This window comes from Neofelis nebulosa, chromosome 6 (assembly GCF_028018385.1).
Source record: "Neofelis nebulosa isolate mNeoNeb1 chromosome 6, mNeoNeb1.pri, whole genome shotgun sequence".
NCBI lineage: Eukaryota > Metazoa > Chordata > Mammalia > Carnivora > Felidae > Neofelis > Neofelis nebulosa.
Genome location: NC_080787.1, coordinates 116,672,380 through 116,684,827, shown reverse-complemented (window position 1 = coordinate 116,684,827; position 12,448 = coordinate 116,672,380). Strand labels below are relative to the sequence as shown.

Genomic DNA, 12,448 nt, shown 5'->3' with positions numbered 1-12,448 from the left:
TTTTCTAATCTTTGGATCTTAAAATTCTTCTTTTCTCACCCTCCCCATCTATTTTTATGCCTTTTGTTTCTTTCTATAATTAATCATCTTGAAGAAGAGCTTAAACTCATGAAGCAAAAGGTTTTCATCTATATCAGCCCTATACAATAGAACTTTTGGAGATGATGGAAATTTTCTGTATTTGCACTGTCCAATACAGAACTTGTTAGCCATATGTTGCTACTGAGGGCTTAAGTTGTGGGTAGGGTGGCACTAAACAGTGACAACACAGCAGAGACTGGGGAGAGAATTATAGAGAGGAACAAGGTAGAAAAAGGACTCCTTTAATTCTATGATTAAAGTCCCGGATTGCTTGCTCCCTACTCCTTACCCTGAAAAATGGCTCACGTGCATGAAACCTGCCAAAATAAACACAGCAAACACTTAGGAAACTGAAGTTGGTGCGCAATATCACATCTGCAGATTGGACTCTGAGAAGCACACAGGTGAGGGAGACCAAAATAACAGTACAAAGCTTTTGAAATTAAATTGACATTCAAACCACAGTCCACAAAATGGAGTCAAGACACGTTCAGGGTTGATTGCCTGCTAAAATATATGATTTAAAAAGAAACCTGATTCTCCTAACTCAATCCTCAAAATGTTAAGGAATCAATCCAAGTCCCAGAAAAACCATAACTCAAATGAGAAAAGACATGCAATGCCACGATCGCACAGAGGTTGGAGTTAAATGACAAGGTTGTCAAGCAACTGTCACGAAAATACTCCAACAAGAAATGCATGAAAGGGAAAATGAAACAAACAGCAATGGGAACTAATAGAAAACAATCAAACAGAAGACGTAAATTCTAACACATTGTGAATTACTTTGAAAGTAAATGGCTCAGCCCCTTCCCTCAGCTGCTGCTAAAGTGCTTGGTCCGACTGAGGAAGCTTCACTTTATCCAGCAGCGCCCAATCTCCCCACCTCCGCCTCTGTCTGGGAGCTCGCGGGCATCTACTCGGGTCTCACCGTGCAGGATGATGAGGTGTCGGTCAAGGAGGATAAGATCAATGCTCTCATTAAAGCAGCGGGTGTAAATGTTGAATCTTTCTGGCCAGGCTTGTTTGCAAAGGCCCTGGCCCAGGTCAACATCGTCAACATCAGGAGCCTTGTCCGTAAGGTGGGGGCTGGTGGTTCTGTCCCAGCAGCTGGGCCTGCCCCCTCCACCACTGCTGCCCCAACTGAGGAGAAGAAAGTGGAAGCAAAGAAAGAAGAATCAGAGGAGTCTGATGATGATGTGGGCTTTAGTCTTTTGACTAAATCTCTTCTTTAACCTGTTCAATAAAAAGCTGAACTCTTATAAATAAATAAATAAATAAATAAATAAATAAATAAATGTAAATGGCTTCAACTCACCATAAAAGGCAGAGAATGGCAAAATGGATTCAAAAAATTATGATCCAACTATGGGCTGTCTAGAAGAAGCTCACTTCAAATCTAGGTATGATATAGGTAACTTAAAGTACAAGAATGGAAAAAGATATATTGTGCAAACATTAATCAAAAGAAAGCTGGAGTGCCTATATTAATATCAGACAAAGTAGACTGTGGAGCAAAGAAAATTAACAAAAAGTGGTATTACAAAATTATCAAAAGGGTCAATTACCTAAGAACACATAACACTTCTAAATATGTATGTTCTAAGCAGCAGAACCTGAAAAAACATGAAAGAAAAATTGCAAAACTGAAAGGGGAAATAGACAAACCCGTAACTAGAGTTAAGGCTTCTCTTAGTAATTGATAAACCACCAGCCAGACAATCAGCACAAAACCTGAAAATGAATGTTCATAGAAGCTTTATTTGTAAATCAAAAACTGAGGATGGGTGGGAGGGAGGGGAGGGTGGGTGATGGGCATTGAGGAGGGCACCTGTTGGGATGAGCACTGGGTGTTGTATGGAAACCAATTTGACAATAAATTTCATATTAAGAAAAAAACCCTGAGAGATGCCTGGGTGGCTCAGTCAGCTGGTCATCCAACTCTTGATTTCGGCTTGGGTCATGATCTCATGGGTTCATGGGATTGAGTCTGCCTCGGGCTGTGTGCTGACAGTCCAGGGCTTGCTTGGGATTCTTTCTTTCCTTCCCTTTCTGCCCCTCCCCTGTACATGTGCTCTCTCTCTCTCTCAAAAGAAATAAATAAACATTGAAAAAATTAAAAAAAAAACACTTAGAACAACTTAAATGTCTTTCAGTAGGTGGACGGATAAACAAATTATATTACATCCATTGCTACAGAATGAATGTGAACCCCCAGCTTTCAAATTCATATGTTAAATCCTAATGTCCAATGTGATGGTATTTGAAGGTGGAGACTTTAGAAAGTGATTAGGTCATGAGGGTGGAGTTCTCATGAATAGGAGTAATGCCCTTATAAAAGAGAACCCATAGAACTCTGTTACCCCTTGCAGCATGTGAGGACATGGCAAGAAGATGGTTGTCTATGGACCAGGAAGTGGGCTCTTGCCAGACACCCAATCTGTAGACACTTTGATCTTAGAATTTCCAGTCTCCAGAATTATAAGAAATATATTTCTGCTTTTTAATAAGCCATCCAGTCTATGGCATTTTGTTACAGCAGCCCAAATGGACTAAGATGTCCATACAATGGAATACTACTCAGTGATAAAAGAACCAAACTGCAACAGCATGTTGGATATCCATTATGCTGCATAATGAAAAGTCAATTATATTCACGTTACCTTCTCAAAATGACAGAATTATACTGATGAATGACAGATTAGCGTTTGCTAAGGGTTTGGGTTGGCAGGAGGGCAGGACTATGAAGGGATGGTGAAATGGTTGATGATGATCTTGATGATTATCATAGTTCTACAAATCTATATGCATGATAAAATGTCATAGAACCATACACCCCCCACGCCCACCAAATGTGCATATTAAGACTGGTAACAACCCAAATAGTGTCTGTAGTTTAGTTAATAGTATCGCACCACCGTCAATTTGATGGCTTTGATAATTATCCTATGGTTATGTAAGATATTACTGAGGCAAACTGGGAGAAACATCCATGGGAACTCTCTGTACTATTTCTGCAACTTCTGTGTAAGCCCTAAATTATTTCAAAACAAAAATATTTTTTAAATGTGGCGAGAGCAACCAATCAACTGAAATTTTAGTTTAGTTTGCTTTTTATAAATTTAAATAGCTGAATGTGGCCACTGGCTACAGTATTGGATAATGCAGGTCAATACTAAGTTTTGCCAAGTAACCTTTTTATTTTCCTTTGTTCTTATTCCTAGGCCTCTGAAGAGAAGTTTCATCTATGAAAAATTCACCCAACACATAAAATATAACCCATATTATTTAAATCTCCCTTAATCAAGTATAATAAATACTCTACAAAATTAGAGCATGATGAAATTCAAGGTTGAAAAGTAATGCATTTGGTCATTTTTCATTTTCTATCCCATTATGGTGACTATTGTGGATGGGAGAATATTAATTCCTCAGGTAAGTTGTAAAGGTTTTAAAATTCGTAGCCTTGTTTTGTAAGCTCGCTGAATAGGAAGAGGTCTGTAGTTGTTTAGAACCTTAATTATCTCTTTTTACTGACAAAATCTAAGCAGGTTACTACCTCCAAATCCCTAGGAATGAACAGTTGGTCTTTTGACTCTCCCTGCCAAAATAAGTGACTTTAAATCTTTGCCAGCACAGGTTAAGAGATCAACTCTTCTCTCAGAGCTCACTGAAGTCAAACTCCTCTGACTCGCAGAAGGGGTTTGATTCTGCTCTCCCTTTTCGTTCATTCTCTTCTACTTTTCCCCAAGCATCCTACTCTAGATAAAATATACAAGCTTATAATGAGGCAAATTCATTGTGTGCTGCCTCAACGATCCTCACTCCCTGCCCTGCCCCAACACAAAAGCTAGAGTCTAATCATAATGAACTGCCCCTGCTTTCCTGGAGACACTCAGGGGTGGAGACTTAAGGTTATTTGGGGACTGGTGGCTCTAAACCTCTCCTTCTAACCACTTCTCTCCTTCCTTGGTGATGGAAGCTGTTGTGACCTCTCACCTTGGGGAAAGGTTAAGCCTGGTTGTCCGGAGATTTCCAAACAGGAATAATACTAGGATTCTCTTCAGTGGTGTATGGGGGGTAGGGAGTAAGCATTAACACTACCATTGTTTAGGATTGCCAGCTCACCATGATAATAAAGTGCACACTGACTTTTAGTTGTTTTTTTTAAGCAATTTTTAAAGTTTATTTATTTATTCAGTGAGGAGCCTGACATGGGGCTCTATCCCACCAGCTGTGAGATCATAACCTGAGTCGGAAGCTTAACCGACTAAGCCACCCAGGCGCCCCCTTTTAGTTGGTTTTTATTACTGTTTGAAATTTTCTACAGATGGTGCACCCACTTGTTGCTTATACTAGGGAAAACTACTCTTTAACCCTCCCTTCAGAAAGCTACCGTTTTCTCCCGTCTGTGTCCAGAAGCATACCCTGCTCTCACCTTTCCAGACAAATGGAGGGAGACTCAGACATGACCCTAAAGTGTAAGTTCTGGAAGACAGGAGATAGTCTGATTCCCTCTTGGATCTGGAACAGGTAACACAAATGATTGGCTCTAATTCTGTGTTTAGGAAGTTATTGCTAAATAAATAGAGAAATGAATTAGTTTTTATTTCACCGAAAGAAATGACCACTTTTCTGTTCTCTTCATGCTAAGAAATGATCCCACAAAATAGATTTCACTGCACTTAACTGAAAAATACCTCTCAGGAGTGATAATTTCCATTTATCAAGGGCAGTTTTCCAGGTAAAGGGGTACCTGTGAGCCATTAGCAGATCAACTCACACTAGCTGTGGGATAAGTGCACTGGCCTGGAAAAAAGGGATCCTGCCAGGGCACCAACAGCATCTATGATACTCTATCCCTTACACCACTCATATCCAGTTGTTTCCCACATGAAATTCACTCCGTCCTGGAAAAGATTTTCCAAGCTCTTTGGTTATGATGTTTAGAGGTGGTGGTTAGCAGCTGACTTACATCAATGGCTGAGTCATTCTGTCCACAGTCATTTCATGACTAATGAATTAAATGGAGCTGATGAAGACCATGATCCATTTACCTTTTAAGTCTTTGAGGATGGTACCAATCTCTGCCTTTGCATCTGGAATATAATATTGTTTTTGATGTATTACCTTAGAAATTACAGGGGGTATTCATTTTGGTTTTTCCCACTGTAACAGCTCTTTATCTACAAATCATCGTGAGGGTTTTCACAAACGTTAAGTACACGTATGCTGATTATAAATTTAGCAAGCCAGGAAATAACCGCAGGGTAGATTCATGGACCCTGTGCACCCACTATGAGATGGACCCAGCCTAGAACTCTGGACCCAGATATGGCTCTTCTCTAACAGGAGGATCCATGATGGTACTCTGTGTCCTTAGGTATCATAGTCAACTCAGATTCCTGATTCAACAGCCCACTTTCCCCAGTGTATCTTTATTTGAGTAAATGGCCATTGGCCCCATTGTAGAAGGAGGGAAACACTACTGTATACACTTTCCATGGTGTTGCAAGTTAGGAAGCAATAGGTTATGGGTCTAAGAACTAGCTCAAGTCTGTAAACTGATGAAGGGATCATGATTTTCCACTGAGTGGGTAGACCTTAGCGTTCTGTTCATCTATTCATGATATATCTTGATTGCTGATATACATTAAGCAAGACCCCTATTGACTTGTCCGTCAATCTCATTCTGGGAACACCATTTTCCATTAGGTAGCTCCATAGGTCTCTTTGAACACAGCCTGTTAGTCCGTCTGCTGTGCACTTTGATAATCATGCCCACCTTGCTTCTGGCCATCTGGCCTGTGCTATTCTGAGGTCCTATCATCCCCATTGCTATCAGGGAGCACAGTTCTATAGGAGGATCTCCTATCCTTTTAATCCTCACCTACATGGGACAGCCACTGCAGCTTCTCGACAATGCTGGTGCCCCTCTCATCCAGGAGGGGAGGCTGCAATATTGTGAAAGGAAATTCACCAGGGAAGAAGGCAGCTGTGAACGTCCAGCAGCCCAAACTCACAGCAGCTGTAAGCTGGATACAACAGGCTGAAGAAGGGAATCGACAGGGCAGCAATGGCATCCACTTCAAGGTCTTTCTTTTCTGCCCCAGATCCCTACTACATGGGTTTGCCTTAGTCCTTACAAATAATGACATTATCTGTTCACATGACTATTCCTGACCATAAAGGCTTTCTTTATGGTGTAACTTAGTTTAATCTCACTACTGAGGTGTTTTCTCAGTGGAGTTTATAAGGTTTTTCTGAATCCTGCATGAATAATGACCTTGACCAACTTATCTTTGTTTTCCCTGCTATAAAAATTTTGCAAATATAATCTTTCAATCCATATGACTCATGCCAAATGACTACTAATTTTCTTCCTGATTATAAAGCATCCATAATTCTTGTAGTAAATTTGAAAAGTAAAGAAAAACATAATGAAAAAATAATCTTATCTGACTATCTGAATATAACCATCGTTAACAATTACATTTACTCCAGAGCACCTGGGTGGCTCAGTTGACTAAGTGTCCAGCTCTTGATTTAGGCTCGGGTCATGATCTCACGGTTTGTGAAATATATCTCCCTGTGGGGCTCTGTGCTGACAGCATGGAGCCTGCTTGGGATTCTCTCTCTCCCTTTATCTCTGTCCCTCCCCCACTCTTTCTCTTTCTCTTTCTCTCAAGATAAATAAACTTAAAAATTGCTTTAAAAGTGAACAACTAAAAGTCAGTATGCACTTTATTATCATGGTGAGCTGGCAGTCCAAAACAATGGTAGTATTAATGCTCACTCCCTATCCTGCCATGTTCCACCGAAGACAATCCCAATATTATTTCTCTTTGGAAATCTCTGGACAACCAGGCTGAGCCTTTTCCCAAGGTGAGCAGGTGCGGGCACAGGCTCTCTCCCTCTCTCTCTAAAAGAAAAGAAAAAAAATTGCATTTACTCCCAAATATTCCTGTGTGTGTGTGTGTGTGTGTGTGTGTATAGGTACATATATATCCTATTTTTTTCTTAATGTGACTTTATGTTGTGACCTTTATCATGCCATTAAAAGTAATATTTGTAAGACTCTTTTTAACAACTACATGATATATTGTCATATGATTGTACTTTTATTAATGTAATTAATATATTTGAACACTCTCCTAATTTTGGACATTTAGATCTTTCTTAATGTTTCAACTATTATTATAAATAACATTGCAGTGGGCATATTTTTAAATAATTGAAGTATAGTTGACATACAATGTTATATTAGTTTCAAGTGTACAACATAATAATTCAACAATTCTATACATTAGGCAATGGTGAACACATTTTTTTTTTTGTCTGCCCTTCTAGTCACTTAATTCATACAGTATTCCTTTAGCTGACAGGTATTCACTCAGTCCCCATTACAAGCCAGAGGCACTGTGCAGTCAGCTAAGCACACAGCAAAAGACCAGGCAGGCCACTCTCTGCCCTCCCTGCTGCCATGGAGGTCAGGATCTGCTGGGGAAATAAATCTGGGAAGTACAGCAGGTCCAGGGGTGATGATGACTACGAGGGGAAGTGCAGTGGGTCTTGTGTCTTTGTGAGCTTGGGTGATCACGACAAAATATTACAGACTGGTGGCCTAAACAACAGAAATTTATTTTCTCACAGTCCGGAGAGTGGAAATCTGAGATCAGGGTGCCAGCACGGTCAGATTCTGGGAAAGGTTCTCTCCCTGGCTTTCAATGGCCACCTTTCTGTGCAGTGCTCATGTGGCCTTTTCTCGGTGCAGGTGTGCCGATAGAGAGATGTTTTTTCTCTTTTTATAAGGCCACTAATTATGTTGGATTAGGAACACTCTTACCACCTCATTTAACCTAATTGTCTCCTAAAAGCCTTATCTTCAAATACAGTCCCATTGGGGGTTAAGGCTTCAACATATAAGTTGGGAGGGGCAGACATCAGTCCATAGCACCTTGGGAGCATTTCAGGAGAGAGTCTAGTTGAATATTTTTTTCAAATGTTTAAAAAAATTGGAGTTCTAGTAATTTGCTTTTTAATTTGGATGTACCCTTTTAGGCTTGCCAGATTTAGCAAATAAAAACAGAGAATGTTAAAAAAAATTAAAATAAAATAAAAAATAAGATAAAAATACAGAATGTTCAGTTATATTTGAATTTCAGATAAACACCAAAAAATTGTTAGTGTAAGAGTGTCTCTTACAATATTTGGTGTTCTTGGGGTATCTGGATGGCTCAGTAAATATCTGACTTCGGCTCAGATCATGACCTCACCGTTTGTGAGTTCAAATTCTGCATGGAGTGAGCTCAAGCTCTGCTTGGGTGAGCACGGGCCCCGCTTTAGGTAAGCATTGCTTGTCTCTCTCTCTCTCTCTCTCTCTCTGCCCCTCCCTCACTTGCGCCCTGTCTCTCTCTCAAAAAAAAAAAAAAAAAATTTAAAATGGTGTTCTGTTTTTTTCTCTGGCAGTCCTTTTCATGCTTCAATGTGATCAATGCTACTTTTTTTATTCGTGTAAGGGATTATATCCTATGAATTTGTTATTCTGCAGGACACCAACTTAAATGTTCGTGTGTGGAATTAATATAAGGACAGTGAGATTAAGTGTTTTTAAAGTGTCCAGGTAAAACTGATTGCTACATTTGTCTGACATTTCTGTGGGAAGACACTTCAAAGAAAAGATAGTCTCCTATTTTTTGCCAAATTTGTAAGCCTCTGTTATTATCTGACTAAAATTTGTATTATTTACACTACATCTGTTTCTAAAGCATCAAGACATATATACTTTTCTTCACTTTAAAATAAAATTTTAAACAGAAGGAGGCTTGTTTAAGAAAAAGCATTCTCACTTCCTCGGTAATTCTTCATGGAACCCCCATTATGAAGTGAACATTTAACTTCCTTTGACAAGTCCCCACTCCTGGAAAACTACTTTTTATAAATACTCAGAACAATGTGGCAGTGGTGTAGGGCTGTCAGAAGACGTGTGGCTGTACCTCTTCACATTAATCCTTTGTCCTGAGGCTGCCATTCACTGTATTTTAGGCAAGGTAGCTCTTATCTCAAGAGTAGGGTTTCAACTGCTAGCATACTTTCTGACTCTCGATCACTTTCTCTGCCTTAAAGGCTTTATAACTGTTCCTTGAAAAACACTCAAGCCAAGAAGGTGGCACAATTAGCCTTTGCCTCAATACTCTCACAGAGGCTCTACCCAAGATAATTTTACACTCAGCCACAGACACATTATACGATTTTTTTTCAAGGGATTACCAATTGGAAATGAGAGCTGAAATGTATCCTATACAGTACAATCGTACATGCAAAGTGCTAACGTCTTAAGAGACACAATGTCACCCTATCTATGGAATCTAGCTGCCCAACGAAATATTCAGCAAATATTTATTACATGGCAGTATCTGATTTGAATGTTGATGTCCTCTGAATTTCTTTACTGGTCTCCAAACTCCTTTTCAGATTTCCTAAGAGAGCTTTTCTTTCTCTTCTCACCTCTAAGTCCATAAACACAGCGCATTGTCTCGCTTATCATCGCTAAAGAAGCAAGGTCTACTTGAATGACCCAAGCTCCCAGCTAGTAAATGCTCAGTTGTAAACTGTTGGGGATGGAGAACATAAGAACCTAAAATTATGTTTTGCTCTTAGTTGGATTTCGATTTAATCATTTCGAGGAATGGGAAGCTGTGAATTAAAACTATTCTTGTGAAGGGTTGGAGGGAATACTTTAGTTTTCTGTATGCAAAGGAGGTATTTTTTTTAGAAGTCTGAATTACAAATGTTTTAATACAGAGTTTTAAGTAACAGCTGTTTTGCATGCACTCTTCTTGACTGGTAGTGACTTCCAACATCTACAGTCCCTTTCAAGATCTAAGCTTCATGGGGATAGTAAGTTTTGTTTATTTTGCTCATTTCTTTATTTCTAGTGCCGGGAGCAGTATCTAGTGCATGGTATATTCTCTTTAAATATTTGTTAAATGTATGAATAAATAAAATACAAGCAAAAAATGTACTTGATTTCACTTCCCAGTGTATAATCACGAACAAATGTTTGGTGAAGTAAGAGGGATACTCATAATTAGCACTAATTTCATTCCTACTGTCGAGGTGGGTGTTCATCGGGTGTTCATACCAACTCGTTCTAATTGATGTTTTCAGAACTCCCCTTGCCAAACATTAGTGACTTTTGTCCTGCCATGTTTACATACCTGAAACCAAGCACAGGCACTTTTTGAAGTTAATTAAAGATTCACTTATGTTAAACATTTCCGGATGATAGCAAGAGACCAACTTGGCAGACAATAGAAATAATCTCTAGTGCTTCCTTCTGTGATTTTTCTCAGACAGGTCTTGAAGGGTCTGGTCCTAATGGGATTGATAGGAGCGAGATGGGGCGATTGGGAGATGCTGTGAGACTTAGGTTGCCTACGGCAGGAGAATGCAGGTGAATTCACAAAGATCACCAACGTCATCCTCTCCATAGCTGAGTGCTCATTATCCAGGACAAATATAAAATCCCCTTGCTGGCTTCGGCCTGCCAGCCAGTGCCTTTCTGGTACACCTTTTACTTATTTTGTTGTTGGGTGTTTGAAGGCTAATACCAACTTAAAAGATAACTTTATCAGATTGCTTCCCAATTTTATCACCTGAAATTACCCTTTTATTTACTTTCTCTCATGATATACTCAATTTTTGAAAGATTTTACCCACATAAAAACTGTATTTATAAAGTAATAATTAATTTCCCATTTCAGTTTTATTTTACAAAATTCTGCTTATCAAAGTTTGGCATCAGAAAGTGATAAGCTATTATATCAGGTGTTGATTTAGTTCCAGCCAAGAGCAAAGAGATTCAGTGTTAACTGGAGGAAGTTTATTATGGGTAAAATAGATGACTGTCTTTGGGCTCTTTGAAATATTCAAACTAGTTCCTGAGGACCTCTGGGGGTCCCAGGCTGAGAATCACATTAGACTTTACATTGGGACCAACTGGAGAGCTTGAAAGTCCTGGTGCTGAGACCCCATTCCAGACCAATTAAATTAAAATTTCTGTGCCCTGGCGTGACTTGATTTTTTTGAAATAATAAATTCATGTGGTTAAAAAAGTCCAACAATACAGAAGAGTGATTTTAATGCATGACTAGGGTTAAAACCACTACACGGTGTAGCATATCTAAAGCAAATGTTAAAAAGAAAACAAAAGTAAAAACCGGGAAAAGAAAGGAAAAAGAGGAAAAAGCCTGCCTTGGAGGATGCATCGGTAACTGGGAGAAAAGCTTTTCGTACTCTGGGTCTGGCCTCTGTCAGGCTAATGACAACTCCTGAACGTGAAGGCAGATGTGTCCCCTCCCCCCTGAAGCCTCTCCTTTCCCCGGGGCACAGTCTCAATAACAGACCAGGGCACTGCCAAATCCGACAGGAAACAGGAGAGTGAGCTCTGACTCAAGATGTCTCAGGATTAAATTCCCTGCATTCAATTAAATATGTAGGGGCACCATCAATATCTCAGTTGATGTTCTTCCTGCCAAGCGATCCTGCATTTGCCAACAGCTCTCTCATTCCCACACAGCTTTGGTGTCATCCCTTCTCTCAAGCCCAATGTTTGCTAACATGTCAATGACCACTAAGGTCGCAAAGTTGCCTAATAGCACGGGTCAAGCCTCTGTGTGAGATTTCCTACTCTTCTGGTGGTCCCTGAGGCCCCACCTCTGGCCCCCTTGCTCCTGAACGGTGACCATTCAAAACCTCAAGAGAAGTGATGTGTTGATTAAAGATGTCCAACATTACCCTTGAGGCATTACAGATGAGCAAAATAATTCCAAGTGAAGAGAGATATTTTTGCTGGAAAATTGCCTGTAGGGAAAATTGCCTGCAAAGGACAAAATTGATAAGGAGAAATAAACAATAAGATGAATGTTAAACATCTTATGAAATGTGAAGATTCTGTGATTCAATATATTTCCAACTGTCTTATAAAAATAATTAGAGGAGATTTTCATATGTTCACTTTGATATATTTAACATATTTTGCAATACTTTATTGTTTTCAGAAAACAAATACCCATGCTTTTATGACTTTTATGTCTTTCTAAGAGCTGGGCATCGTAAGGGACCTTAGAAAATCATCAGACTCGGCCACCTGGCTGTGTTAGGGAATGTAGAATTATGAGTACCCTTAGAGGCAGCTTAGCTGGTAGAGAACGAAGGCATTGGAGAAGACTGGATCTGGGGTTAACCCCCATGTTCTGCTCTTTACTAGCTGCATAATTGAAGGCAAATTACTTACCCTTCATAAAGCTCAGATTCTGTATCTGTAAAGTGAGACTCCTAATACCGGTTTCACAGAGTTGTTAGA

General features: G+C 39.6%; 1 protein-coding gene across 1 annotated transcript; it reads left to right on the top strand.

The window, feature by feature from the left end:
* The first annotated feature begins 878 nt into the window (after window positions 1–878).
* Window positions 879–1,343, top strand: LOC131515473 (large ribosomal subunit protein P1-like). Its single transcript, XM_058736168.1, has one exon. It carries the CDS (start codon window positions 879–881, stop codon window positions 1,314–1,316), a length of 438 nt encoding a protein of 145 aa, XP_058592151.1. The 3' UTR covers window positions 1,317–1,343.
* The last annotated feature ends 11,105 nt before the right edge of the window (window positions 1,344–12,448 follow it).

Excerpts from the sequence above, each read along its gene's own strand:
- LOC131515473 (XM_058736168.1), top strand. The coding sequence starts at position 879 with ATGGCTCAGCCCCTTCCCTCAGCTGCTGCTAAAGTGCTTGGTCCGACT.